General features: G+C 47.6%; 1 protein-coding gene across 1 annotated transcript in view; it reads left to right on the forward strand.

The window, feature by feature from the left end:
* The window catches only part of LOC144114241 (nephrin-like), a 331,266-nt gene that overhangs the window by 241,766 nt on the left and 62,159 nt on the right, over nucleotides 1-27,341 (forward strand). Inside the window, exon 2 of the mRNA XM_077647843.1 lies at nucleotides 5,800-6,135. Within this exon, the coding sequence (XP_077503969.1) occupies nucleotides 5,800-6,135 (336 nt within the window). The remainder of the gene's footprint in view (nucleotides 1-5,799; nucleotides 6,136-27,341) is intronic.

The following is a 27,341-nucleotide window of genomic DNA, read 5'->3' on the forward strand; positions in this document are numbered from 1 at the left end:
CGCGTTCTTACCGTAACTACGAATATTGTTGTCTTTGTTGCAGTGTCTCCAGTCCACAGTCAGACTTTCTCCGCTGAGCTCAAATTTTAATCTGAAACAGAAAAAAAATGGGATGTGGATATGGCAACAACTACCTGGTTCGTTTCTAGTATACTTGCAAGTAGCTTATTATGCTTTTATAAGGGAGTGTGCGCGTGAAGATGACGTCGGGCAGACAAGCAGATTCGTGAGAGAATGAGCGCGGAAACACCAGAACGCTTTCGAAATATTGCGGTCAGAGAATAAATTCGCGACCAATCTGAGCTGTGCGACGACATTGATATTAGGTAGGATTACGATACTCTGATCCTTAACTTGTTATTTTCTTATTCTCTATAATGAATGTATGTGTATGTAGTCTGCGAGAGATTTTACATATACAAACACACACTCTCAGGCAGACAAGCGCGTACGTGTGTCTGTCAAGGCTTGCTGTAACAGAGACTAATATATATTTGTAATACGATTTTCATTATACGCTTGTTGAAAGTTTAGCTTACTGTCCCCAATTACTTTCATTCCTTTCTTTTCCATAAGTTTAGCTAAAAAAACGCCTCTTCCTCTTTAATGCATCTCTAAATTCCATTTTGCAATTCGCGCTTTTCACCTTGAAGTCGAAATATCTTCCTCAAAGTGAACGAAATCTGTAAAGATTCAATGCCCATGGACAACTGACTTCGTGTGCGCTCTCTCTGGGGACTCATGTTCCACCGCACTTAATTCAAACAGGCATCGGTTGAGGACGGCTTCAAGGTCATAACTTATTCCGAATTGTATATGAAGCGAATTTTCCATGGGCAGGCTCCTTGCCGGTGCACACCATGTCATTGAATATGGAGAGGCTGGCGATGAATACACAAAGTTGATCGCGCTGCACAAGAAGAGGAGCCGTACGCAGGAGAAAAAAAATTCGCAAAATCGAAAGATTTGTCGCAAGTGCAGTTTCTTCATTGCACGGTGGCGATAAACGGTAATGGCCCCACCGATTGGTTAATGCAGAGGTTTAATCGAGCCGCCGTGGCGCGGCTGCTGGGTGCAGTTCTAGACTAGGGCGAATGAAGGTAGAACAGTGCAAAAAAAATATTAAGTTGAGATCACGGAAATCTGCGCAACATTTTTATGCATCTACGCCAGAAATGTCCGGAACTGAGCACAGAAAGCGCGAGGTTCGGCCTCGTAAGAAAAGGAATAATTCAGCAGTTGCGCCGGTCGTTGGGAAGACAAATGGCAAAGAATATAAAAGGGCCGCCACCACCAAAGCCGCGGTGTAAACAAGCGCAGCATAATGCGCAGAAATAATGGGTTAGTCGTCGGCGCTCTCCCCGGCGAGTTCACTTCTCCCCCGGACAAGCCGTGCTGTTCCTCGCGGTTGGGCCTCGCGCACGCCACCATTGTTTGAGCGCACGGAAGGCGTCACGTCTTTGCTTAAGGCTGGCTGCTGCATGCACTTTCTTCCCGTGCAGTTCGGTGCACGCCAGGCGTATCACGCCAGCCCTTGGAAGCCAGCCCACACGCCACGACTCGGGCTGTCCTCCACTCCCTCTCTCTTTCTTTCCTTCTTTCACTCCCTCGCTCTCAAGCGTGCCTTTGACAGATGACGAGAAACATGACAAATAAGAAATAAGCACTCCCACGAGCTGGCTCAACAATCTTCGACGTGTAATTCGGGCTGTTGTTTCGACTATCGCGCTTGTCATCAATAAACATGCGCGTCGTCAGCCTATATACTTGAAATATTAAGTGCCTGCACTAATGTAGTGCCGATGCACTGCGAAATTTCCCAAACCATTTCGGTTTTGTCTTTCAAACCCTGTGAGCTGTCGTCTCAGGCTTGGACCTCTAAGTGCAACCGGATATTTCGCAGACCACGTTAACATTCTTAAAATTTGCGCGTGCGAGCTCCCGAGTTCACTGAAACCGCTATTGCGATTAAGTTTCTTAAAAAAAACACGAAACAGCACAATAACGGGCGGAAAAAATGAACTGCTTGATTTCTTGCATTTCGGGCAAAAATCAAGGGACGCAAATGCCACTTAAAACAAAGCAGCTTGCCAATGTCCCAGTACCTGCAACCTCTTGTTTTGTTCTGCACGCTGACGGTTAGTTTTCTATGCCATAAATAGTCAAGAACTTCCAAATGTGCCCCTCCTTCTTCCCGCCCCCCCCCCCTCCCTCAAACTTTCTTTTTTTTCAAGTTGAATGATTGCTGCATGACAGCGACAAAGCCAAGACAGAAACATTGTTAACAATGCGTCCTCAAATAGCCTCTAGCGATTCATGTTGGGCACACTAACCAACCAAGGCGCTTGCACAGCGTTCGTTCATACATGTGCTATGCCACTAGTGGATCCATAATCTGGCTCGTATCTGGAAAACAGGACGACATGCGCCCTTTTTACTCCTTCGTGTTTAGAGGGCTGCAGACAAACTGGAGCGAGAACTGAGCGCAACAAGTCTTCGCTATACGCTCCCTTTCCTCCGAAAGGAAACCTGCTATGCGAGTTTCCTTTAAAGGCACTGTTTTATTTTTATTTTACATCCGTGTGTTTGTTAATATCGTTCTACGTCATACGGGGCCGTTGGGCGCACACTTTGGTTGGACCTCCGTTCTGAACAACGCTGTGTGAATCGATTGAGGCTTTGAGCGTGAAGTCGACCCGAACTTTACAGAAAGCCAGCGGCATGAACAAAACAAAGTAAAAATGTTCGCCAGCGACTAGAGATTAGCGAGGTAGTGAAACAACAGCCCTGCATAAAAAGAAAACTATATATGAGAGAATGGGGAGAATCGGAAAAAGCTAGACAAGAATGAATCACGAAAATAAAAAAAAATGAAGAACGCATTTGTACGAATGGGGAGGGAGGGGGTGTAGAGGGCCGCAGGGCAAGGAAGAAATGAAAGCTGGTCTGCAGTAAAAAAAAAAAGAAACTGTAAACAGTACGAAATGAACAGTGTTAAGGCACAAACACGCAGAAAAAAAAAAGGGCGGAGGAGGGGTGGAGAGGGAGGGAAATCAAGTTGGTCAAACCAGACGTGGAGCCAAATAAATCAAAACGCCGAAAACTGAGCATAAAAAGCAGGAGTAAGCACAAAAGGGAGTCGCCGCGCAGCCCTGCTGCCCGAAAACGAGAAAAGGAAGCAGTGCCCTGTCGTCGGGATTTCGCAGGGATTGGAAGCAGTGATTTTGGCCCCTTTTTTCTCCGTCACGTTGTCTTTGCTTCATCTTTCTCAATTGTTTCTTTTTTTTTCGTCTCCCTCCTTCGCCGGGCGGAAACTTTGCACCACCGGCGGGAGTCTGCCCAGGCGGCAGCAGGGAAGGGCGGAAAATCGGCAACAACAAGCGGGCGCTGCGGTCGAATTTGTGCGAAACCGTTTCGAGCCTTCAGCTTCGGATAGAAGGAGTTACGTCTTTTTTTTAGTTTTTCACTCCTTACCCTTCACTGCGTGTGGTCCTACCCCCCCCCTCCCCCCCCCCCCCCCATCCCCCATATCTTTTGTTCTCGGCAGCCTCGAGTTGAGCGTTGTTGTCACTTGAGTTTTTAGTCTTCGCCAAGGCAGTACCAGTCATTCTTTTTTTATTCTTCTTCGGTATAGCAATGAGCCAGATGGGGGAACGAGTCAGCTCTTTTAGTACGATGATCAGGCTTCAAGCACCGCCTTATAATAGCAACGACAGCATAAAATCGTAGTTACACTCCACGGCCACCATGCGCGCGACTGGAAACTTGCTCGTAATGGAGGGGCGCCTTCGTAATTTAAACTTGCGTGTGCGCAATCTTGGTGCGCAGGAACGTTCTTTGCGCATGCGCTTTCGTTTTTGCTGTTCTGCGCACGGCAGAGTTTGTCTTGTTCGACTGTGAAGTGTCTGTTCCTGTCACTAATATGCGTATTCGACCTCTTCTTTCGAGGCCTCAATACAGCAGACGTGCGTGCATTAGAGGACACGAACGCACACTAGAAAAGAAGTCTAGCGTCGGAGGAACACCTATAGTTCAAATCACTTTCGTTCTGCTGCCTGACGAAGGTTACTGTGCGGATGATGCATTTCTCTAATTTGTTTGAGTCCTGACGACTGGGTAGAATTAATCCCCTAAGATCTATTTTTATGCTTTGGCGAGGCGTTAGTTTTTGTCTGCCGTCTAGGTAATGTGAAGGAGCAAAAACTCGGTGACAAAACACAGAGTTGCTCGATCAATAAACGAGAGCTGCTGGCTCAGATTTCCCGTAGCTCGCAGTTAGGAAATAATTGAATTTCCCTAATCGGATGCGGGATCGAAGGCATGGAGGAGTGCATACGGTAATGATTTTTGCTGCCTGCGTTCGAGAATGCCTATACTATAGGTTCCAACAACTTTAGCGTAAACAACTCGTCCTTCGGCTCCGCAGGACCTGGCCGGAGCGGAATTCCGACACAGTCGTTGGTGCCGGTCTTTCAGTGCGAGGTTAGCAGCCGCAACCGATGTTTCCCAGTTTAATTTGTAGTTATCTTGGCATTTAAAACACTCGAAAGCCAAGGTCGCACGTTCCTTGCGGTTGTAGGCGACCGCCTTGCCGGTGCTGTGCGCTGTTGTTCACGCCGTGAGACCCCCGCGGGAGCGGGCTGGTGGAGCGCCGTTCTGTGGTCTTAATTAGCAGTTCTTGGCTGTTACTAGTGCTGTCGGCGACAGTAGGGAGGTATTTGAAATTATGCTGAATTCTTCAACAAGATCTTCTCTTCAAGTTTTTCACAGATATGAGTAATTGGGTTAGTTCTCGCTTCTCGGGACTGGTTTCTTGATTCCTTACTTTAAGTTGTTCTTTTCCAGTATACTTTTTTTTTTGGCACTGAATCTGTGGCAAACAAGAGCATTGCCAAGTCTTCAGAAAACAATTGCTGTTTTTTAATCGTGCCTGATGAACACCAAAATCGCCCCTGGTGGTCTCTCAGTGGTCTCTCGGTTGAGCTGCTCATTTCGAGGTGACAAGATTGGATCCCGGCTGCGACAGCCTCATTTTGGTGGCGGCAGAACGCAAAAGCCAACCGTGTGCTGTGCGATGTCAGTGCACTTTAAAAAAAACCCAGACTGTTGAAATAAATCCGGAGCCCTCCACTACGGCGTCTCTTATGCAGGCCACGTACACGTTGGGAGTGTTTAAAGGGACATTGAAGACAAACTGAAGCCGACCTGTACAGGTAGGCTATGGAAGAGCATTCTGACCGGAAACGGAGCTTTTATGAATTAGATAAAAAAACAAGAAACCGAAATGTAGATGTCGCCATTAGGGGCCGATTTTGCAAGTAAGCTGCGTCGGTAGACACCGATTTTTGGGCGCGGATCACATAGGCTATGCCACATTGCCATTTGCTTCAAAACGGCGTCATCCAGTCCTCCTCGGTGTAGACGTGACGAGTTCGAATCGAGACTTGGGGAAACTTTTTACGCAGTTTGCTCGGCCATAAATTCGTTTTTTGCTTCCGGACAGACATTAACGTACCCAGAATAATCCAAATAATTAATTTTTAGTGAGAACAATATTTGATGGAGCTGTCATCGGTGTTGCTTAAGCCGAACATACCATTTAGCTACAAATACAACCACAAGTAAAATAAAATGCTGCCACTCTATGACAGGTACCTTGAACCTTGAGGTCTTTTCTTACGAGCGTAGCCATGGCTCTTGTGACGCGGTTAGAACAATTATCTCTCCTTCTCTTTCGCTGTCCCTCTACCATTACAACGACACGCGCCGCTCACGGTTCTGTTCCTACTGGTTTTGCAGTGACGGTGGTGCTGACGGATGGAGCGAGCGCAGACCTGCCCTGCGACCTCGGGCCGCGCTCGGACCCGGCTGTCAAGGTCTGGTGGCATCGGGTCGACGACCCGACTACGCCGCTGTACACGCTGGACCCGCCGCCCGGACGTCGGGGCAACCTGATGCAGGCGCGCCACTCGGTGGCCGAGTCCCTGCGGGGCCGCGCGCACTTCTCGGCGGTGCGCAGACCCGCGCTGCTGTCCATCTCGAACCTGCGCTACGAGGACCACGGCCTCTACGTCTGCAACGTCGAGTACAAGCACGGAGCTCGCAGGAGCTACGACGTGGAGCTCCACATCATTGGTAAGAAGCATTTCCCACTCCACGTGTTTCCGTGCTCACGGCAATTTTACTGGCAGCCTCCACGTGATCCAGAACAGCAGCAGTACTTTCAGTCCTTCACGTAAGTGCGCTTCATCCTTGAATGCGACGAGTTAACAGTACCGCGTGTAGACTCAGTCGATGGCACCCAACTGGGCACCTGCATATATACAACTGCGTGTGTTAGCAGGCAAATGTCATGCTCTGTTCCGTAGGCGGCGGTGGATAACTGTAAGGTACCACCTCGATGGAAAGAAACGCGAACAACCCGGCGCCAACACGCCCAGCTGTCGGAATTTATTTTGATCGCGCTTTTACCTGGGTGGTACGAAATAGACATTAGAGTCGTCCTAGAATGTACCATGAACGAGTATAGGGTCTCTTTGCTATCACCGAAGTAAAAACGCGGCGAAAAGAAATTGAAACAGCGGAGCGTGCTGGCGCCGGGTTGTTCGCGTTTCTTTCCATCGAGGCAGTACACCATAAGCTCCTACGGCCCACAGCGCATGCGCGGGGCTACCAGTTCATGTACACTCTGTTCGATACTGTCATGATCAACCAGTTTGATAAAAAAAATACCAGACGTGGGAATTACAGAGACCATGTTCCCGTCCGGAATATTAGATCATCCATGATAATTAGCGCAGTGGGATGTGTTAAGCGCAAGACGCGTGAGACCACAGCCTTTGATATCTGTCCCGGACCCTGCATTTAACCACCTGCGCGAGTTGTGGGTCGTAGGCGCTAATGTTTTACCTCACACTCCTAATTGACGCAGGTGTTTATATGCAGGTACGAGTAATGCATCCCCGACTGTGTCCACACGCAGTACTGTTGACTCGTTGGAGTGCTGCATCTGAAAGGCAGCTCCAGATAAGGATGATACAGATGAATCGATCGACACGCGTACAAAAGCGAAGAGGAGAAGCCCTGCGGAACTTGGCCTCAGGAGTAAAGGTGTTCAGGCTCTCATGCTATACTCGTGGACAGCTTTCTGCGGCAACGCAGGGGAAGCTACGAGCGAGCGCCGCCAGCTTAAACGCCCATCTCCCTCCCTACTGGACCCGTGATTAGACCACGCTTGTAAAAGCCTTGCGCCTCGTCCTCGTAACTTCTACTGCATAGCCACAGAAAGCAGTCCCCGAGTATAGCACCGTTCCCAAAGCGTTAACGGTAATCTGGGGCAGACTCCAGGTAGCGCCGCTAAGCCGTGCGATCTGTGCGGCTTCTTTGGGAGAAGTCGCGCTTTAATGCAATAGCGCTAGGAAGGTGATGAAGGCGAAAACTCTCCGGCAGCGGCGGAGTCGGCGTCTGCATGAATCCTTCACCTGCTAGGTGGTGTTCAGTGTAATTTGCCTTTTTTCTACGTGCCGCCTATCAGCCGATCCCTCTTCCCCTCCTTCCTTCTCCAATTGTAAGGAGGAGGGAGACGCCGGAAACAGAATGATTAGGCAATAACTAAAATTACTAAGAAAATGACTCAGACAATGGCAGGCCTACGTGCAAAATATGCGGCCTCCTGAAGAACTATGCGTGCAAAATATGCGGCCTGTAGGAGCTATTCCTTCTCGCATTGCTCGGGAAGAGCAACCTGGATATCACAAGCCCCACCGGCGGCTGTGTTTGAAGCAGCCACCTGCCGATGTCTTCAGCGCAGCGTCAATGCACAGGTAGCTCTATGAGGAGTCACCGTGATCTATCAATAGGACATTTTTTGCGTAGTTGCGTAATCGGAACTGGAATAGAATCAGAATTGTAATTCATTGGGAAGTGAAAGCCAATAGAATAGACTCATAATTGGAATAGAATTAGGACTGGAATATATTGGCGAATGAAAGACAAATGCTATCGCATTTCCGCCGCATCAATCCAATTGATCGCCCATGCATTTTTCGGGTATACCTAACCGTACAGACAACTGAATGGGCTTTTCCGCAGGAATGAAGCTATAGGGCATTCCCCGCATATACCAAAAGTAGCAGCAGTTCTACACTGTAGCTTAACGTTTGTTTCAAAACCATTCAAAGTTTAAACAAATGGGTTTCGATTGAAACGACGAAAATTTGGAGCCCTTCTGGGCGACAAAAAGACGATGTTTTGAAGAATCTACCGGAAATCTCCAATCACTTTTTTTATCGGCTTCAAATGGAACTGCGACTGAGTATTTCATTATTCAATGGCGTGCTTTTCGAAACACAGATAAATATTGTCCGAAATTCACATTTTCACGACATGGTGACCCCATCACGCGCTGCAGGGCCAGAAACCAATGCGGCCAGACACACGTACACAACGCGGCATAGACGAGTTGTCCAACGCAGCACCTCAGATTGAACCTTTTTTGCCGTCATGCGTTTTTTTAGAAAAAAAACAGCTGATTTTTTCACGTTATGCGCAAGTGAACTATAGACCACCGTCCCGAATTCCTGGCAACGTGACAGAGCTTATTAATTGTACCTATTGCATGGGCCCAGGTCTAGCCGGGAAGCCTAAGGGTTCATTTTTTCACACATAATTTTCTGACTACATTCAGCGAAATAAAATTTAAAATTAAAGTTTGGAAAATTCTTTTTTCGTTTTAAAGGCACGCAGAAGTGAGTTTTGTGGACGCAGGTGCTGCAATAATTTCTGTTACGGGGTATGACTTTTTTTGTTGTTGTTGTAGAGCGGGGGTTTTACCAACCAATCGACAAGAAAAAATCGTGAAATCACAGCTGAAAAACTGCTCTCAGAAGGCATGCCGCAAATGGTTCGTTCAGCTGTACTTCAGGGTAAAACTAGAACTTTGTTCCACAGCAGCTGAAAGTGAAATTAATAAAGGCCTATGAAACTTGTCGAAACAACACTCTGTTTGCGAAGGAAACGAGCTTGTTCCAAGTGAGAAAAAAGAGAAGTAGGTCGATGCTTGGCTTTGCACTAATACTATATATAATATCAACGATTCCAGCGGTAAATTAAAACATGGACGTTAAAGAACCCCAGGTGGTCGAAATTTTCGGAGCCCTTCACTGGGGCCTCCATCATAGCCTCAGCTGCTTTGGGACGTTAAACCCCGAGAGGCCATAAATTAAACAAGGGTCTGAAACAAAATTACATCTTCTGAAGCGTGGTAGCTTTAACACATGCTCATATTTTATTAAAATCGACAAAATCGATCGCGTTAGCACTCAATCCACTGAGAGCACTGCTTACAGCGCATCCACTCAATTAATTTTTCCTTAATGGCCAGCTCGGTTTTAAAAAAAAATCGCAATCACAACTCACAAGGACAATTAAAAAAAAGCATTACGTCTCCCCTCCGTTCTAAAAACGTTTATGGTTAGCCGGCTTGTATAATACAGGTATCCATTCAGGTTTCTCGCTCTGAGCATTATTTGAATTATAGCTCTATGCCATGTATTACTAGTACTGCGGAACCAATGTAACTGCCGAGTTAATAGGATTTTTTTTTCAAAGAAATCATACCTTGCGTTTTCTGACCTATTAGTAGCTTAGAGATATAGGTTTGCGTATGCGGAAGGGAAGATTACAGAGGGTGTGCCTTTCTTGTTATCCATGATACGAATATATGGGAACGCCATATTGATAAAAAAGATGCACGCAGTCTCCACGTGCATTTTCTGACCGCACTTTCAATCGTAATCAATAGAAGTGCTCATAGGTGGTTGATTTATGTCCCGTTTATCTTGAAATGAAGCTGAACAGCCCAATCTTTGGCTTGGGAAAGTTCGCGCCGAGCGCAGCCTTCGCAGGACACCGAGTCGCACGACGAAGGTCAGACTGACCTTGCTGTCGGATGTCAAGCAGTATGCCTGCGGGGACTCATCGAGCTGAATTGCGCTTCCTCGTCGACAGCGGAGAAAGCACAATGGTCATCAGTAACCAGTAGAGTCCCGTTGTTCGCGTTGTTAGCGTTTTCGCTGGCGAGAAACGATATTAACGGGCTAACTAATATAGCTGTCATTCTGATAAGTTGCAGGTGCGCAGAGGCATAACGTTCCTGAAATACAAAAACTAAAAAAAATGGGGGCTTCATAGCCAAGTGCTTTCGCTATCCCCACAATCTGAGAATAAACATTCGATATGTTCTGCAGATACAAGTTACCAGTCGCTGTCGGCCGCTAGTGAAACGCGATTCTAGGCGCTTTGACATCCTAATAATTCAATAACTTTTCTCTTGAGCTGAGGTTATTACGTTTCGCGCGATAAATAGTCCCGTGGAATGGAAAACCCCGACATTATGCAAAATAAAAAAACGAAATAATTCAGTTGTTTTTAGTACCCATTACGAGCAGCAGTGAAGCGCTAAGTTTAGCTCATTGTAGCGAGAAAAGTGACAATCACAAAGAGCAATTTTACGCCCAATGCAAACAACAATCACGCACGCACTTTTGCACTGTTATTTGATCTCTCACGCACTCCTTGCCTCTATCCATCTGCTTTTGCGTGATCTGTGGGGCCTCTAGTAGGAAGAGAGAGCGGTTTCATATCCTCTTCTTCCACTTCTTCTCAACGAAACAGGTGGCTTCTGAAGCACTTCCACGTGCCATTTTTCTTTTGAATGATCTTCCCGACAGTATCGCATCTATCTGCTACCACCAACCATTCCGATACTAGCAGCACAAACATTTTGTTTAACGACATTGTGTCTTGTAGGTTGTTCTATCCCATAAGTTCTTTTTCTCCTCGTTGCTAATGTATTATATTTAGGGTTCTTGTGCAGTTCCGACAATTCGAATTTTTATTATGGCTACTGCTTTTTCTTTAGATGTGTATTGGGCACACGCGATGCACTTTTGCTACTTTTTATATACTTTTTGTTGCTCGCGGCGATGTATGTCTTGTTACGATTTGCCCTGTATAATTATAATTGTTTTTACTTTTTTGCCTTGTACTGCGCGTTGTATTTAACAACTTGTTCCTATCGTACTTAACCCGTTATTTTTCCTCCCTTACTCAGTGCCCTTTTGGGCCCTGTAAGGTATCTTAAATAAATAAATAAATGAATAAATAGGCAAAAATTATGCGTCAGGATTAGCGAAGCGTGCGCGCGATACGACACCGCGCCGACGCTCTGAATATGCGTCGCAGGCACTGCTTATGTTTTCAGACCCGGTAAACCTGTGAACGGCTCTGCTGAGGAGGAGCAGCGTCGTCTCCACCCGTTTATTCCGTTGTGGTTGTGTGTTCTTGAGTAGGATAATGACAAAACTGGGTTTGATTGCGTCAGGTGGAGCGAATAAATGTCGTTAATGACGCCGAAAAAGGTTCCTGTGCCATTCGCAGCGGCTGAGCGTAGCCCAAGCGGTAAGCACGCATTTTAATGGCCGCTACCGCCACCGACAGGCAACGACTTGCTCTGAGGAATGAGCCACTTCTAGGAGCCCCTTGTCGTAGGGTAACAGCTAAAGCCTTCGAGTGGTTCTCGGCATAGCCGCAGAATTTTCAGACGGTGAGCTACCTAGTAACTTAAACGTGGAATGAAACACTGAAGCTTTGTTGGGAGTGCACTTTGAAAGTGCGATGGGGCATTACCGGTTGCACCAGGCTGTCTGTGGTAATAAGGCTAACAAGGAAACGGACCCTTCATTCAGCATACTGAAGGCGATAATGAAGAAACGAAGGGTCCTGGCATCTTTTGAGTTGGAGAGGTTCTCCCTTCGTTTCTACACAGCGAGCTCTGCTCTTTTAGTGATGTCCGGCCCCGTGCCCCGGCTCTAGCAGTGAGCGGAATGAGGTCTCGGCGGGCGTGCAGCTCAAATGCCGGGAACCCAGGAGACAGAAAGTTAAATGCATTGGTAAATTCTGGCTATTAAGCAATGACGTGCACTTCAGTTGCACGGTTGCTATTTTATTTAGGTAATGGCTACGATTTGCTCAAAGCCGCATGGATGGTGATGCGTGTGAACGACTTAACCGAACCGTAGAGAAATTCTAGATGCTTCCTGGTCTCTAAACTTGCCTCCAACTCGGCTTGCTCAAGAGCCACTCTGAAATGGGGCCGGAATGGCCGTACTGACCTGTTTTAGCCGGCAGCGGCAGCGCCTCGTGGGAGATACCAAGAGCAGAAGCAGCGATGCTGCATGAAAATTGCAACGAGTAGTGGCAAGGACGTGACTAAACTTTTCGGGCTGGCAGCAACCTGTTTTTGCATCTTCCCATGAAGGGGGCGTCTCTCTGTGTGCCCGGCAACCCACACGTCCAGGTTTGAGAACGCCAGCTGTCATACTTCACGTATTTATTTTCTGCATTTCCTTTTCTCGCCTTACAGCACGGTGTTGCAAAAATATCTTTACTATCGAAGCCTTGTAAAAGGCATAAACAGATGTGATTTCAACACCCACAGCGGAAGTGCGATTCCAGTTGCAGGCTGTTCGGAGAAAAAAGAAATAAAGGAGAGTCGCCCTTAAAAGTAAGTTCGCTGATTTTCAAAGGGCAGTCTCTTGTTCGGGATATCTGTACTCCAGGCTTGAGATATCTAACGCACCTAATTTGTTGCCAGAATAAAGTTGTTCACCACCACAACCACAGGAATTCCGATATAATGACACTTTCGGAGTATTAAATACCACAGAAGAATTTTAGCCGAGAATTTCTCGCATGAATCTTTGAACCATGTCACGAAAGAGTACGTTTAGCTTCTGTTACACCAAGTTTATTTTATAGTCACTGTGTGCTAGCATGGCTGCTCTTTCGAGTATTTTTGCAAATTATTTAGAGCGCAGCTCTTGGGTGCCCGTTCCTGCATTCCGCGTCGTAGTCGTCGGCGTTGTCGGCGTAATTGGCGGAAGACACCACCTGACAGGTCACAGGTAGCTGACAAGTGGCAGGTAGTAGCAGAACGAAATGCCACCTGCCACGGTGACTTCGGAGAAGTGGACAACCGGAAGGTGTCTTCCACGGTAAGATCCTGGAGGGTGTCCAGCAGCACACCACGCCACCTGCCAGCCATGGCGCGAAAATACATGAAGAGCTGCGCTCAAATTTCGCATTGCCGTCTATCGTAATCGCCTGTCAATTTTTTTTAGTTCTGAAGTATATGGACCACAAGCGCATGCGTATTCTAGACACGACCATGTAGTGTAAAAATTAGATGCTGCTTTCGTCCGCCGGTTAAGAAATTGGAATTTTGTTTCAAAAATTGCAAAACAAAAGCAGCTTTATACCTCACCTGGTATTTTGTAGCGATAGCTAAATTACGGTAGCATTTCGAGCCTTCAACGTGACGGCGCTGCCACCCTGTGGCTGCGCTGCAACGCCGTGGCTGCACCGAGACGCTGTCACGTGGTTGGTCCCGTGGTGCGAAGCAGCTGGCGGCAGTGCGGCGCCATGGCTGGTCACGTGATGCGGAGCAGCTGCTGCTGCCGGCGGCACGGCGCGGCGCGCCGGCGAAATCCAGCTTCAACACCTGTGCGCATGCGCCGTCTCAAGTGGGACGAAGGTGAAGAAGGAACGCTTCTTCTTCGCGTTAAGGGGACGAAGAAGAAGATACGGAGCGGCGAAAGATTGACTTTGCATTTCAACTGAGCAAGTTCCACTCGGCCAGCTCCAGGTTTAACCAGGTTTAACTCCAGGTTTAACCAGAGGTAAACCACCGCCAATTTTTGTTTGGTTCCTCTCAAAATTTGGATGGAATGGGCAGGATGTGTGGATCACCGAAGAGGACATGAACATTGAACATTGAAGGGTGTTCTTCTCGCAAACCATCGCATTTTCTTCAAAATCGCAGGCAGCAAGAAACGCGAATGGAATCAGCCCCGGCGTTAATGGACAGAACGCTGTTATTATTATTTTAGCCGCAATCTCCTAGCGCCGAGAGGAGAGTGCCGGTTGGGAATAAAACTAGAGGCATTCTTTTGTAGTAAATGAATTAATCTGTCTGCGTGTTGTGGACAACAAAAAGTAATCCGAAACTAATTAATGATGGGCACATTCATTGGAGTTCAGTCTCATGAATGCGAAGAAACATGCCGTTGTTGTTTCAGAACAATATATTGGATGAAACCGTGCAGCAACGAGTCTCCTTTTAACAGTGGTGTGCCTGTAAGTGATGAACTGGTGAGCTCGCAGCGTTGCCGGATCGACAGCGTTATTTATGGAGTGCGGAATGGTGTTTTACAAGAAATATCCACAGCTACAGCGTATTAGCCGTGCAGATAAGTAAACTGACTACGAAGACCTGTGAAGTGCCACGTGTAATCTTGAATGCACTTCCGATCTGCTGGTAATCGTCCACGTTGCGTTCGTGTGAAGCGGATATATCAGCCAATATGAGGGAGCAAGAGGTCTTATACCTTTTCACGCTTTCTTTTAGACGCGCTATGTTACCAGATGAAAAAGCTCTCTGTAATTTATGTCGAATTAAAGCACTGTGCCGACTTGAATACTTCACGCGACGAGAAAAACGATAAAAGCGATGTCCTAACTTGCCCGCGCCACATGGTGGGACCATGGCGAAATTTCTTTTAATCGAACGAGAACTCGTCAAAAATGAAACCTATTGCGATTGACGGAACGGAATTCGACGTGTACATTCTATCGCACTTACGTTACGCTTAATTTATAGATACAAGTGTGACACGATAGTGCTACAGCAAGTGCGACCATCCACTAGTGAACACAAGGATCTGCGGCCAAGTTCGTTAATCTTCTGTTACACAACGGCGTTCCGTGAGTGGTCGGTGGCAGTCACGATAGTTAGCTGCAAGGTAGCGCAATCATGATAGCGAACTAGGAGGCTTATGGCCAGTTACGAAAAGCACTTATGCAAGATAAGTTTCGCGAGCCACTCAAAGTAATCATGAAGCATTGTTTTCGTAATATCCTTGCACGATTATCTTCTGCTCGTGGCTAAGGTGATCACGATAGCCAGCGAGAGTGCAGTTCGATCAGACAGGAGAGGGAAGGGTGCTGACCAGACACGAAAGGCTTTGACGCACATGATTCCGCGAATCTCGCCCCAGTAATAATAATAATAATAATAATTGGTTTTTGGTGGAAAGGAAATGGCGCAGTATCTGTCTCATATATCGTTGGACACCTGAACCACGCCGTAAGGGAAGGGATAAAGGAGGGAGTGAAAGAAGAGAACGCCGAACTGGAATTTTGCCGTTGAATTTGCCGGCAGCTCCTGCAGGACCGACCACCGTATGCATGCTCCTGCTCCGCAGCCCTACGTATATATATATATATATATATATATATATATATATATATATATATATATATATATATATATATATATATATATATATATATATATATATATATATATATATATATATATATATATATATATATATATATATATATATATATTAAGCCGGAATAATGTGACGGGCACACAATGTCTTCGACGAAAGCCTATGCGCACTACTTAGGACAATGCACTCGCAGTAAGCGTGTCTGCTAGAGCACCGGCAATGACATTTCGTCTTTGTCCGTGGGCACTCGTGCGCGCGCAAAAGTCCCTGGCAGCGGAGTCTGGAAAGACGGGCTCGGCTCCGTGCACGCTATTTATCTCCTGTCCCTTTGGACGAGCGCAGCATCACTAGTGGACCTCTGCGAGGGTAATGTCTTCATCTACTGCAGCGGCAGTGCGAAATACGGCCTTACGTTTAATGCATGTAGTTTCGAAACATGAGCCTACAAAGTGCGCATCAACTTGAAGGTTTTCGTCGAACGTTGGAACCGCGCCTAGCGCGAGGCAAGCTGCAGCGCGGCCGTCTCAGGAATAACCACCCAGTTGGCCTCGCACGGCACGCACTCTTGCGGGACGGCTTCCGGGCTGAAAGAGGAGGCAGGCACCAGTTGGAAGGTGGAGGGAAGAGGGGGGGGGGCGAAAGTGAGGAAGGGGGAATAGAAACGGCGCCGAGTGCTACGCAGCCGCTTCCTCCCGTCCGATTCACTTTTCCTCAGTACCTCGCTGCCCTCGCGTTCGGGCGCTGCTTTTGTTCCAGACACGTCTCCCCCCTCCGCAGTGCTGGGCTACCACCACGGTCGGTTTGGTGCAGGGCTTCAACTCAACCCATTGCGCTTCACAAACGGCCCCAAGAAATAGCGCGTAAACATGTTTACGTTCGCATTCTGACTTGTACTTTTATCACGAATGAGAAGGTTTGCGAAATCGGCCCGCGTTTTACGCGTTTCTATGCTTTCGCGCGGGTCATTTCTCTTTGCCTGTACAGCGGCGCTTTTGTTCGCTACGCGAAGCTTTTCCGCGGGGCCTTTTTATGCATGGCTCTTCGCCGCTTCCCGAGCGTGACGAAAAAGAAACAAAAACAAAACAGCCACTCGGTGAAAAATGAAACGCGCGCTAAAAGACACGCGAGAAGCTCAGGGTTAGGTTGAATGCATTGGGAGTAAAAATTCGGAAATTGTAGGCAGCACGACGACGTAACGGTCATCGTTCGGGATCCTGTATGAGTCATAACTTGCCGCTGAAGGGTTCCAGGCACTGACAAAACATGCAGCAATAACGTTCGGTGATAGTCGCACTTTACTCTGAGAAACACAACGAAGCGAGATTGCAATGTGCACGTAAAATGAATGCGCCTCTTAAGTTATTGCATTCTGTAGAACCTCCTGAAAGGAAGCCAAGCCGCGGCTGAAATTTGGCTCGAAGTCTTGAGGTATAAATGCTTGACCGTACGAAAGCAGTTTGGTGAAAAACCCTGCCATGAAAAAAGTTATTTCCGTTCAATTGAGCAGATTAAACAAAAGCTAGAGTGGCGAGGAGGAGGAGGAGCAGCCTCTGAAAAAAACAACTCTGCTTGGTCGGCAAGCTTGCACTACGATCCACTTTCCCCGGACATTCATATTCGAAAGCTGTGTATCCGTGAAAGAAGTTTAAAAACACTGATAGGGAGTTTGCAGAGGCCTAAATCGTTAACGACTTAAGTTAGTGGTAGGTACGAAAATGTTTTACTTTTATTTTAATCTGAAATCGAAGCCGCTATAGCGAACGGCGTCATGCACCGCAGACAACAGGAAATATTTGATTAATTGCCAGGAACACTTCGATCGAAGTGACTGAATTTGGTCCTGACAACGTATGCGGCAGTGTATACTCTTGCGAAGCCATGAATGAAATATAGTCCTCAACTCCGGCAGATAAAAAATAGTGAGAAAACAAGCCAAATTGGCGGTATGCACTAAACGCTAAATTTTACAATCCCACACAAGATGGGTTTCTGCGACGACACCCCGCGCACCTACCAAGAGCAAGGAAGCACGGCCAGCGTTTACGTCGTCGTCTTAATGGCGAGCAGTGACGTTACTTCACTAACGTGCAACGTGGAAAACAAGGTTAAATGATTTCCAAGGGCCTACACAGGTGCTTCAGTGCCTCCAGCTATGATGCATTTTGATAAATTTTAGAACCTGCAGTGTCAGCGCTCAGTGTTGATGACCTTCAGTTCTGCAGTATGATTTTGAACGCTAATACTTGGACTGTAAAGTTGGTTTTTAATTCCACTCTATCACGGACATAACGTTATACTTGCCGAATAATCTTCTCACACAGGACACACCGACTTATATTTCACTGCTTTTAAAAGAAAAGTCTGTATGGCCTTAAAAATAAAGACACCCCGTTTATAGAAGGTTAGCCGCATGACTGAGGAACTTGTAACGTTTTTGTTACAAGATTTTTATTTGTTGACTTTCCTAAGTTTTCTTTCCATTTTTTAATCATTTGGTGGCCGCCGTGGTGGCTCACTGGTTATGGTGTTCGGCTCATGACCCGAAAGACGCGGGTTCGATTCGGGCCGCAGTGGTCGCATTTCGATAGAGGCAAAATACTAGAGGCCCGTGTACTGTGCGATGTCAGTGCACGTTAAAGAACCCCACGTGGTCGAAATCATCCGCAGCTGTTCACTACGGCGTCTCTCATAGCCTGAGTCGCTGTGAGACGTTAAACCCTCATAAATCTTAAACCGTACACCATTCATTTCTTCCTCTGTGGTTAGCCGTGGCTTTCCGGTGACGTAAGTCACGGCGGAAGACGTCAGTGACAGTGGACCAAAATAGTAAAACGTAACGTTTCGCTCTCCGAAACGAAAAAGTGAATCTTTGTATGGTCCATGCGCCCAAGGAAAAAGATAGGATGCTGTGCTGGATACCCATTTACCGCAAGATTCCGGATTCTAGGTCTTAGTGCAGAGCCTTTAACTAGCGTCGAAATTTTTCTAAATTAGAGCCTGAGTACATTTTGTTTCTCTAATAAGCTGCTAGGGAACAGCCTCATTTCCTTGAAAGAATGTAGTACTGGCCTAGAACTCCCAGGTGCTGACAGCTTTCTATCCCAGTTCTACGCCGCAATCACTGCGCGTCGACTAGGATTGAATGTGAAGGAAATAAACGAGCATAAACGAATGAACAGATCACGTCGTACACAGGCTTGGTAGGTGATTGGACGGCTTTCATGCAGAGACCGCTTAAACTGCGCAAAAATAAACACAATAGAAACAACAAACTAACTATTTATACCCGAGCGCCAAGGGCCGTATGGGCCGGGCCGAATATTAGTTGCCGCCTGTATTTGACGATTTTTTCTTTTTATTTTAAAGTGTGGTGAAGTTTAAACACGCGCTTGCGGGCTTTCAGCGGATATGGCCTTCCGATACCAAGCACGGGATCGCGAGCTGTATTCTGGCAATAGCAGGGAAATTTTGACGTCAGCGAAATTCGAAAACGCTCATCTACGAAAACTTTGGTGCTTCTAGACGTGCTTGAAATTAGCCCTAGTGGAGCTCACTACCGCGTGCCTCCTAGGATATGGCGCCGTTTCGTTTGCAGCTTTGTGAGCGAGTTGCTTGTAGTCTGGGAGCGAGTACTTACTTGCACAAAGAGAAAGAGAAGAACTTAACGAATCCAAGAAGTTTTGTTTAAGTCCGTTACGAAAAAGTAAATTCCATGAACGTTCCATTGCCTTCAGTGCAACTAAGCCGCACATTCGTTATTTCCTTACGTTTCGCGCACTTGCGCGGGTAGTTTTGTAAAGACATTACATTCTATGGTTCAAAAATTAAATTGGGCAGTTATAAAAGGCGAAATGCAAATGCGCTCGTGTGCTGTGCGTTGAGCTGTGTGGTACCTGTGCACATTAAAGATCCCCAAGGGGTCGAAACTATTTCATAGTCCTCCGCTACGGCGCCTATTTCTCTTTTTCTTATTCCACACCCGCCATTCTCCCTTCCCTTGCGGCGCGGTTAGGGTGTCAACAGAGATGTGAGACAATTAATGTGCCATTTCCGTTCTTCAAAAACCAATTTTCAATTTAAAGTTCTCAAATGGCGTTGAAACAGAACTTTGCAGCGTTTTTCCTCCATAAAAACGCGGCGGCTGCGTTTTTATGGAGGAAAAACGCTAAGGCGCCCGTGTGCTGTGCGATGTCAGTGCACGTTAAAGATCTCCAGGTGGTCGAAATTATTCCGGAGCCCTCCACTACGGCACCTCTTCTTCCTTTCTTCTTTCACTCCCTCCTTTATCCCTTCCCTTACGACGCGGTTCAGGTGTCCAACGATATATGAGACAAATACTGCGCCATTTCCTTTCCCCAAAAAACCAATTATTATTATTATTAGCATTTGTTTCCTTTTTAATTTCTTTCTTGCAAGCAAAATTATGTTGTTTTTTGTAACGTTCAACGGAGAAGCAGCAGCCTTCCGGATGCCGCGTGAATGGCGCGCATAAATGAAGTGCGTGGCAGTACATTACCGTAGAGACCGATAATCCCAGCTTCGGGCCAGTGATTTCATTGTTCGGCGGCCAAGTGTATTCATTTCAATTTACCGGGCATGGTACACTCCGGTGCATGCGTAGTGTGCAAAACCAGCATGAGAGCAGAGAAACTCGTGATTGACAAAGTGGCAGCGCTTTTCGGTTCTCTGTACTTTGTTTATTCACGAAGGTAGTAAAAAAAACCAGCGGGTTGATTTAATTCAGTTTCCTGCCATTATGAGACCCACCGACGTACTTTTGTAACTTGTGATTTCCATAATGAAAGAAATACACGCTCTCCTATGAGCAGGAGGGACGAAGACGAACAATAAGATTTGGGCCGAGGTTGCAAGCGGCGGTGTCCCCAAAAGGGCGTCCGTCCCGGACAGCATTCGCGTGACACCGGGGTCTCAGAGATGCACAACAGCGGGCAGCAACTGACCGGCCCGCGCTGCCCAGTCAGAATTTAATCAAGCCACGGGGTCTGTTTGTGCCTCTCACGCTAGGCTGTGGTGAGCAGTGGGCGCACATCTGGCCGGTACAGCGCAGGGTCGCGCACTGACCGAGTAAGAAGGGCGACAGGACAGAGTGGGCGAAGGCGGAACGGGGGGGTACTCTCGCCGTGCGCGGCGCGAGAGATAGGCCCGCCGAGTGTGGTGAAAAATGCGCGGCCGCGTGAGGCCTGGCCCTGGCAATGGCTGCTTGACCGGTCGACAAGTCTCTTGGGTTCCTCGGCGGGGGCCTCAGGCCGTAACAAATGGGCCTCTTCTCCCTGCGAGGCACTGCAACGTCCATCCTCGTCCCGCGGCCGCAGATTGGACGAGACGGAGTGGTCACCCAGGGAGCGCTCCATTATTCCTCGTTTAGACGCGCAACAAATGGCCGGCGAGCGCCGGCGGCGAGCCCGCGCACGCACGCACACTGCGGCGGGCCCGTGGGGTCCCGGCCCCGGCCGCCCCCGGGCCGGCCCCGAGCATCTCGGGATTGCACCCCTTCACCGTGCATCGCCGAGATTGAGGCCCGAGACAGATAGAGACGCCAGCTCCGGCTCCGGACGCATCGCGCGGCTTTTCCGCTGCCTGCACTAAGACCACGCAGCGGTGAAGCCGTACATTACGCTTACGCACTAAAGCGTTAAAAGCAGCGCCGCGATACCGAGAAGCCGAGAGAAGAATGTCTGTCCTTGTCCCTGCCTTGTCTCTCTCCATTTCTCCTTGCATCTGAGGTGTTTTTTTTTACTACTTCAAAAGCGGTTGTGCCGGTTTTCAAGTGCGTGCCTCTCTTAAACGCCAACCGACTTATTTTCGGGCAACGAATACAATCGCACCAAATATGAGAGCAGCGGTGCGGCCTCCGGCCAAAAAAGCAGGCTTCTTATTTTTGCTTCGTCGTGGCTTCTTAATACCGGTGTGAAACAAACAAAAACGAGAAAAGAAAGTTGCCAAGTGCGAGAGGAAGCGAGTAGCACGAGACGTGAACATTCACGGTTAATGAAAGAACTAGCAAAGCAAGCAATTGTAGTTGGAAGGCAGCCATATCTCATTTGAATGCCTTTGCGTCTTACTGCTGAAGTTTATTTTTGTAATTTAGGGTAGATGAAATAAATTCTTGTTCCGGGTGAGTTCGAAAAGAAGGAGAACAGGGATTCGGTTCCGTTTTTTTAGTTTTTTGGCACCCTCTTCCATCTTTCACATAAAGTGAATTTCATACACCCACATCCATGAAAAGAAAGCTGCCAAAGTTTAAAGATGACCATGCATTAGAAATTACGGAAAGAAAATAATCACAACGTACTGCGGGGCCATTTCGGTTTCAGAGATTTATGATGGCTATATACAGATTTTTTTGTCAATAATTAGCGTCCACAGAAAGTTGATTTCAGACTAACATTCATACTGTGTTTCAGTGCTAACGCATCGAAGGTCCAATATTGTAATTGTAATAATGAAGGCCCAGAGCTGAAACCTTGGGCGTCTCAGGTTACGCCTCAACCTAAAATATGTTTCGTACAGAACCAAAAAAAATAAAAGGAAAGAATTCTCATGGGCTTTTTGCACACCTTAAGTTAGACTGGTCAATTCACAGCACTAACGACGAATATGTCGCCATCCCCTCGTCCAACTTTATATATCCGTTTAATATTCGTTTCTCATTTCACAGTGAAAGGTAGTCGAATGCACATTAGCCTGACTGCTTATTTTCTCTACCTTACACTGCTATATACCGCTTTATTGGTCGGAATGCAGCCATCTCATTTCACATTATTAACATCACGGCGTTTTTTTTTTTTACCCAGACATGCTTGGACTACACGAAGACGGTGAAAGTCCCAGGGAATATACCTGGTAAAAAAACTGCTGAAATGATAATAGCAACCATGCTTTTGGTACTAACACCGTACCAATATGAATATTGCAAATCAGTGAATAAACGTGACTGGTGAAAGAAAAGTAGGCCTAATTACATAGTCGATTGAAGCCAAATTGTTCAGCCCTTGAGAGCTTGGCCGAAGAATGGACGTGCTTTTACGTGCCGAAACAGCACTTTGGGCGATGAGGGACACCGTAATGGGAGCCTCGGAATAATTTCGGCCACCCGGAGTTCCTTAATGTGCGCTGAAATCTCAGTGCATGAGGGTTCCTGCATTTCGCCTCCACCGAAACACGGCCACCAATGTCTAGGATTCATCTCGCGAGCTGGTGATCAGGCTGCCGAACGTCATAGCCAGTGATCCAGCACAATGTGTTTTGTTCAAAGATGTATTTAAGGGGTAAGCAAATTTCTCACTCCACTCACCCTCAAACTGAAATTTTTTTCACGGAAGAATACCTTTGAGAATCTTTTTCTTTAGACTAGAATTTAAAAAAATTAATTGAGCATTTTAAAAATATTTTTCCCAATTGTCCAGAGGCAGTTTCGGGTATTAAAATAGGAATTTTTATGACTTTTTTCACCTCGCAGGCAGAGGCGCCAAGCTCCAAGCACTTGCTGCCATTTTTAAACACCTCAATGGGTAGGCTCTCCCTGTTCATATTCCGTACTCATGAATCCGCCTTGCTGAGAAAAAAAGATGGTGCAACTGTACATGTAACATATCAAAACGTCAAAAGGAATCATACAACAAAAAAGGTCATGCCTCCAACAGGTTTTACGGAAAGAAGAGTCTCGCGCGAACAGAAGTGTGTTTTAAATATCAATGCGCATCAGATAATATCGAAAAAGGATGAATGAAAATGAAAGTTTGCAAAAAAGTTAAGAAGAGGAGGTTTAAAAACTGTGTCAATTACAAAATTTTCAGCAGAATCTTAACGCGAATAAAATTATATCTGCGTTCGCGGTCAAAAATCAGTTCTAGAGGATATGCATGACGGTTTGAAGTTGCTATAAGTATTCACTTGCCACCAGAAAAATACGCGAATGCAACAAAAAGGACGTGGTGACCGCGCAGAAGAAGCTTCGTTAATGATATTACTCGTTCTAGTGTATAAACAACGAAAATACTAAACAACGAGGTGAATTCTTCTGAAACAGCCCATGTTATTATGCAAGCACATCACTGCATTCTAATTCCACCTTATACCTCCTTCATTCAGCAACAATATTTTCGTATCAAACCAAGTGTGAACATTTACGTGCAATAAGAAACGCAGTCTGCATGCCTGAAAGAGCACTCATCGCTAGTAGTAAATCTTCCCTTCAGAGACCTGAGGTCTTCTTTGCATGTCACTTTGCCGAAACGGACACTGTCCTTCCTTTCAGCATCACATAACACTTAACAATACCCTTAAGAGTACAGTCTGCGTTGCCCTTGTGCTAAGCGTTCGGGCGGCGAACATTTATGCAAAGAAAGCCAGATCTCGTCGCAGCTGCTAGCCGCCAGAGGCAACACTTTAGCGTAAGTGGTGCCATACAGACCCGAAAACAAAGTAGACACAAGCACTTTGCCAAGCAATCAGGGGCTGCTCTCTAATTTCAGTTTTTGTTACTGGACACGCACTGCTTCAGCGCTCTACGGGTGGCTTGGACTGTACAATGCGGTAGCATATGAGATCCCTCCCGCGCAAGCACTCCTCCTTCGTCGCCTAGATTCTGCCAACGTGCCCGATATGCGTAATTGGTCATTATGTAGTATGCATTCAAAAATCACGGGGAGTCCTCATACCACTCCAGGCGAAATGGTGCAACGGTTAGCGATGCGCCGCCGAGATGGGAGGTGGCTGTCTCAAACACAGCCACCTGTGGGGTTTGTGAGACCTAGGTTGCTCTTCCCGAGCAAGCTCTCGCGGCCAATCATTAATTTAACTGCCACCTGCCAGAGTGGGCAGGTTGTGATGCCGCCACAATGGCAAGTCACCTAAGAGACAGGTGGGCCATCTGCTTTTCTCGACACGCCAACGCCACCGACGCCGGGGTCGCCGCTGAAAGGAAACTCTTCAAGCTGTCGCGTTAAAAAAAAAACGAAAACATGCTGCAATAACTCGCCGAATCCCTCGCAATGCCTGGCTTTGGTCATTTCAGTCTTTACAAACTCGCCAACTTCAGAGCCTGGCTGCAGCGTGGACACCGCCAACACATTTCCCAGTGCTAGCCCACTGGAACGTGGCGTCTAATCTTGGGAGCTAACTACGACGCCATTGATGAGGCACTGGACGGCCAATTTAGCTTCAACGCCAAGCAGGTAACCTGGGCTCCCCATGTCTCTCCCACGCTTCACTGCAGACGAAAATGGCAGTTTTGCAGAGCAGCTTCGGCGCAGTTGCCCCAGTAGATCAGTGCGCGGGACATGCACGCTTTAATGCGTGCGGTGCTACGACAGGCACCTGTCACGGGGACTACATGTGCCAGCAGTGCACAGAAACTGGGCTTGAGGGGTCAGCTCTGCCAATGTTCTATGACGACTCCTGGTTCACTGAAATCAAACACTTCCGGAAAGCCTGAGCTATTGCCATCAGGCACCCTTATGCGCTGTTTTAGTTTCCTCTTTCTTTGTGTGCTCCGCTGTTGAAATCTTTGAAGCCTGTATCAGAAACACGTAAAAATTGCCAGTCCATTCAATTAATGCTGATTGCTTCATCATTGAGCGGTGTACTAGTCGTGCGTTACAACTCCCAGCAACCTTTGAAAAGGCAGGCTGAAGAGCTGAGGAGGAATGACTTGCATTTAACTAAAGCGGAGAGCTTTCGTTTTATCTATACCAGCCCGCATTTCGCTGAGGATAGGCCTAAAAACACAGTGATGCGCATGAGTGGGTATCGTTGGCGCTGATGTTAGTAACCGAAAGTAGTCATTATATGTGCCATCGTGTGTAATATCATGCGAGGCATAATGCCGGGTGCTCGCATAGCGAGTCATATTTTCTCGCTCTTAAGAAAGGCAAAACAAGAGTCAGAGCTGTCATGACGTCGTTTGATAAGATTTCCGCTCGAAAACTCAGCTGCGATGTCGAAAAGTCACCAAAGGGCTCAAATTAGAAACTCGCATGTTCGGGTGTCGTGCAGAAATTGGTAAAACGCAGCCCCCTAATCGCCTCTGTAACTCAAGAATATTTCAGTTCCGGCCAACGGCAACGCAAGTTCTCGGTAGCCAGTATTTCTCCCAGCATATTGCGAAGAGCCTTCGCATACCTTATGTTCTTCCGCAGGCGGCCGGGAAGTAACAAAGAGAAAAAAGGGAATCTCTCGACAACCGAGCCGAAACAAAAAAAAAACAAAGCACTTATGCGCGGCAGGACACGCGGACAAGATAAACAAATTCTGGGCGTGCCTGAGCGCTCTTTGTTTTTTGCTCCGTCCACGCCCCCCCCCCCTCCCTTCCGCCCACTCTCTTCTCTCCGCAGGTGCCCCGCCACGAGAGCAAAGAGAGGATTGCTTTGAATGTGTGACTCATTCCCAGCTGCCTTCCATTTGCGATCGAAGTCGGCGCAAATCAATTTCGCCCCCCCCCCCCCCCCCCAGCCCCACGTCGCCTCTTCTATTTGGCACTGAGGGGGCTCTCCGTCTCGCAGGGATGACACGCCGGCGAAAGGAAGGTGTGCGTGAATCACGAGGGCGGCGGCATAAATCTCGCGACATTTATGTTTAGGCAACCTGTGTCTCGCCTCAAGACGCGCAGCAAAAAAGCGTCTCCGGGCCGCACGCGAGGCGAGCGTTTTCTCCCGCCGCGATGCGGTTCCGTGTCAGACGGCGCCAGGCGTGGGTGCGACCGCGAATTGGCAGCAATTCCGGCTCGACACATATGGGCGCTGCCTACGGTATCGAGCACGCTCTTGCGTGACCGCTGCCTCTTACGGCGCACGGTGATTGTCCAGTGGCACTCGACGCCGTTCCTTTGGTCGAAATTTTATTCCTGGCTCTCTGTTTGTTTCCTGGGCAGGGGGGCGGGGGGGGGGGGGGGGGAGGGGGCACGCGCGTTGCTTCGGTTCGTTGCCACTGAGCTTTGCTTCATTATACATTTTTAAAAAGCGTCGCAGTTCGATCTCGATAACGCTCCTCCCCTCCGATTGTCGTTTAGTGAGTAACAGGTTTTACTTCAAGAACTCGTGGGCCACAGACACAGTCGGCACCTCTGGATCGCTGTGTTCGAGGCAGGTTTTCTGTCGCTCTTTCAGTCTCCCTCGTGCTTTTTTCCTGTGTGTGTCTTTTGTGCGCAATTCGTACCTACAACAGTATGCACCAACTCGCCCAACAAGAAGTTCTTAATTACGCTCTTGTTTCTGCAGCATGAATTTTTTTCTCCCGCCAGTTCCGTAGCTGACGATCGCTCAAACCAGCACCAACGAGACGACAGGGAACGTCCTGACACCTATCGATGCCTATGTCTCAGCACTCCAGAGACCTGCAGTCAGAGCAGCGGCCAAAACAGCACGCTGACACCGATGTCGCTGGCAACAGATTAATGGCCGCGCAGACCGATATCGATCGGGGCAGAAAGCTAGAGCGCACTATGTCTCCCGACATTTCGCTGTATGTTGAGGAACATTCTCGGCTGCAGTGAGTGATATTGCTGGCTTTTATCAAGACCTCTCGGCTCCTCGGCACCTCTGACACGTTGGAGTCGGGATGTTTGCGTTCCCGCCGCTTGGCAGTCCCCTGCTTTGCCTGGCTGTTATTGGTGAACTGTTGAGCCATCCTGGCCAGCCCTTATCAACCTGTCCCCGCAAATGGTCCTGAGAAGTGGACGCAATTAGCTAATTTACCATAGCGATACAAGCTTGTAGGCTTCCGCTCGATCCGGGGAGGTATCCAGAATTTCAACTAACTTGCTTCGTGTACGGCGGATGCACCGCGAAACTAAACCACGGACTCTTAGCTCAGCTATAAGTTTCCACCAAAAAACGCAAATGTAAAATATTACTTTTTTGCTTTTTTTTTATCGCCAAAGTATTACTTCACCTTTTTCTTTTCAGGCGCACTGATAATGCCGGACACGTCGTCGGTATTTCATTTGCATTCTCACGGAAAGCGTAC

This window comes from Amblyomma americanum, chromosome 1, assembly GCF_052857255.1.
Source record: "Amblyomma americanum isolate KBUSLIRL-KWMA chromosome 1, ASM5285725v1, whole genome shotgun sequence".
In the NCBI taxonomy this organism is placed as follows: Eukaryota; Metazoa; Arthropoda; class Arachnida; order Ixodida; family Ixodidae; genus Amblyomma; species Amblyomma americanum.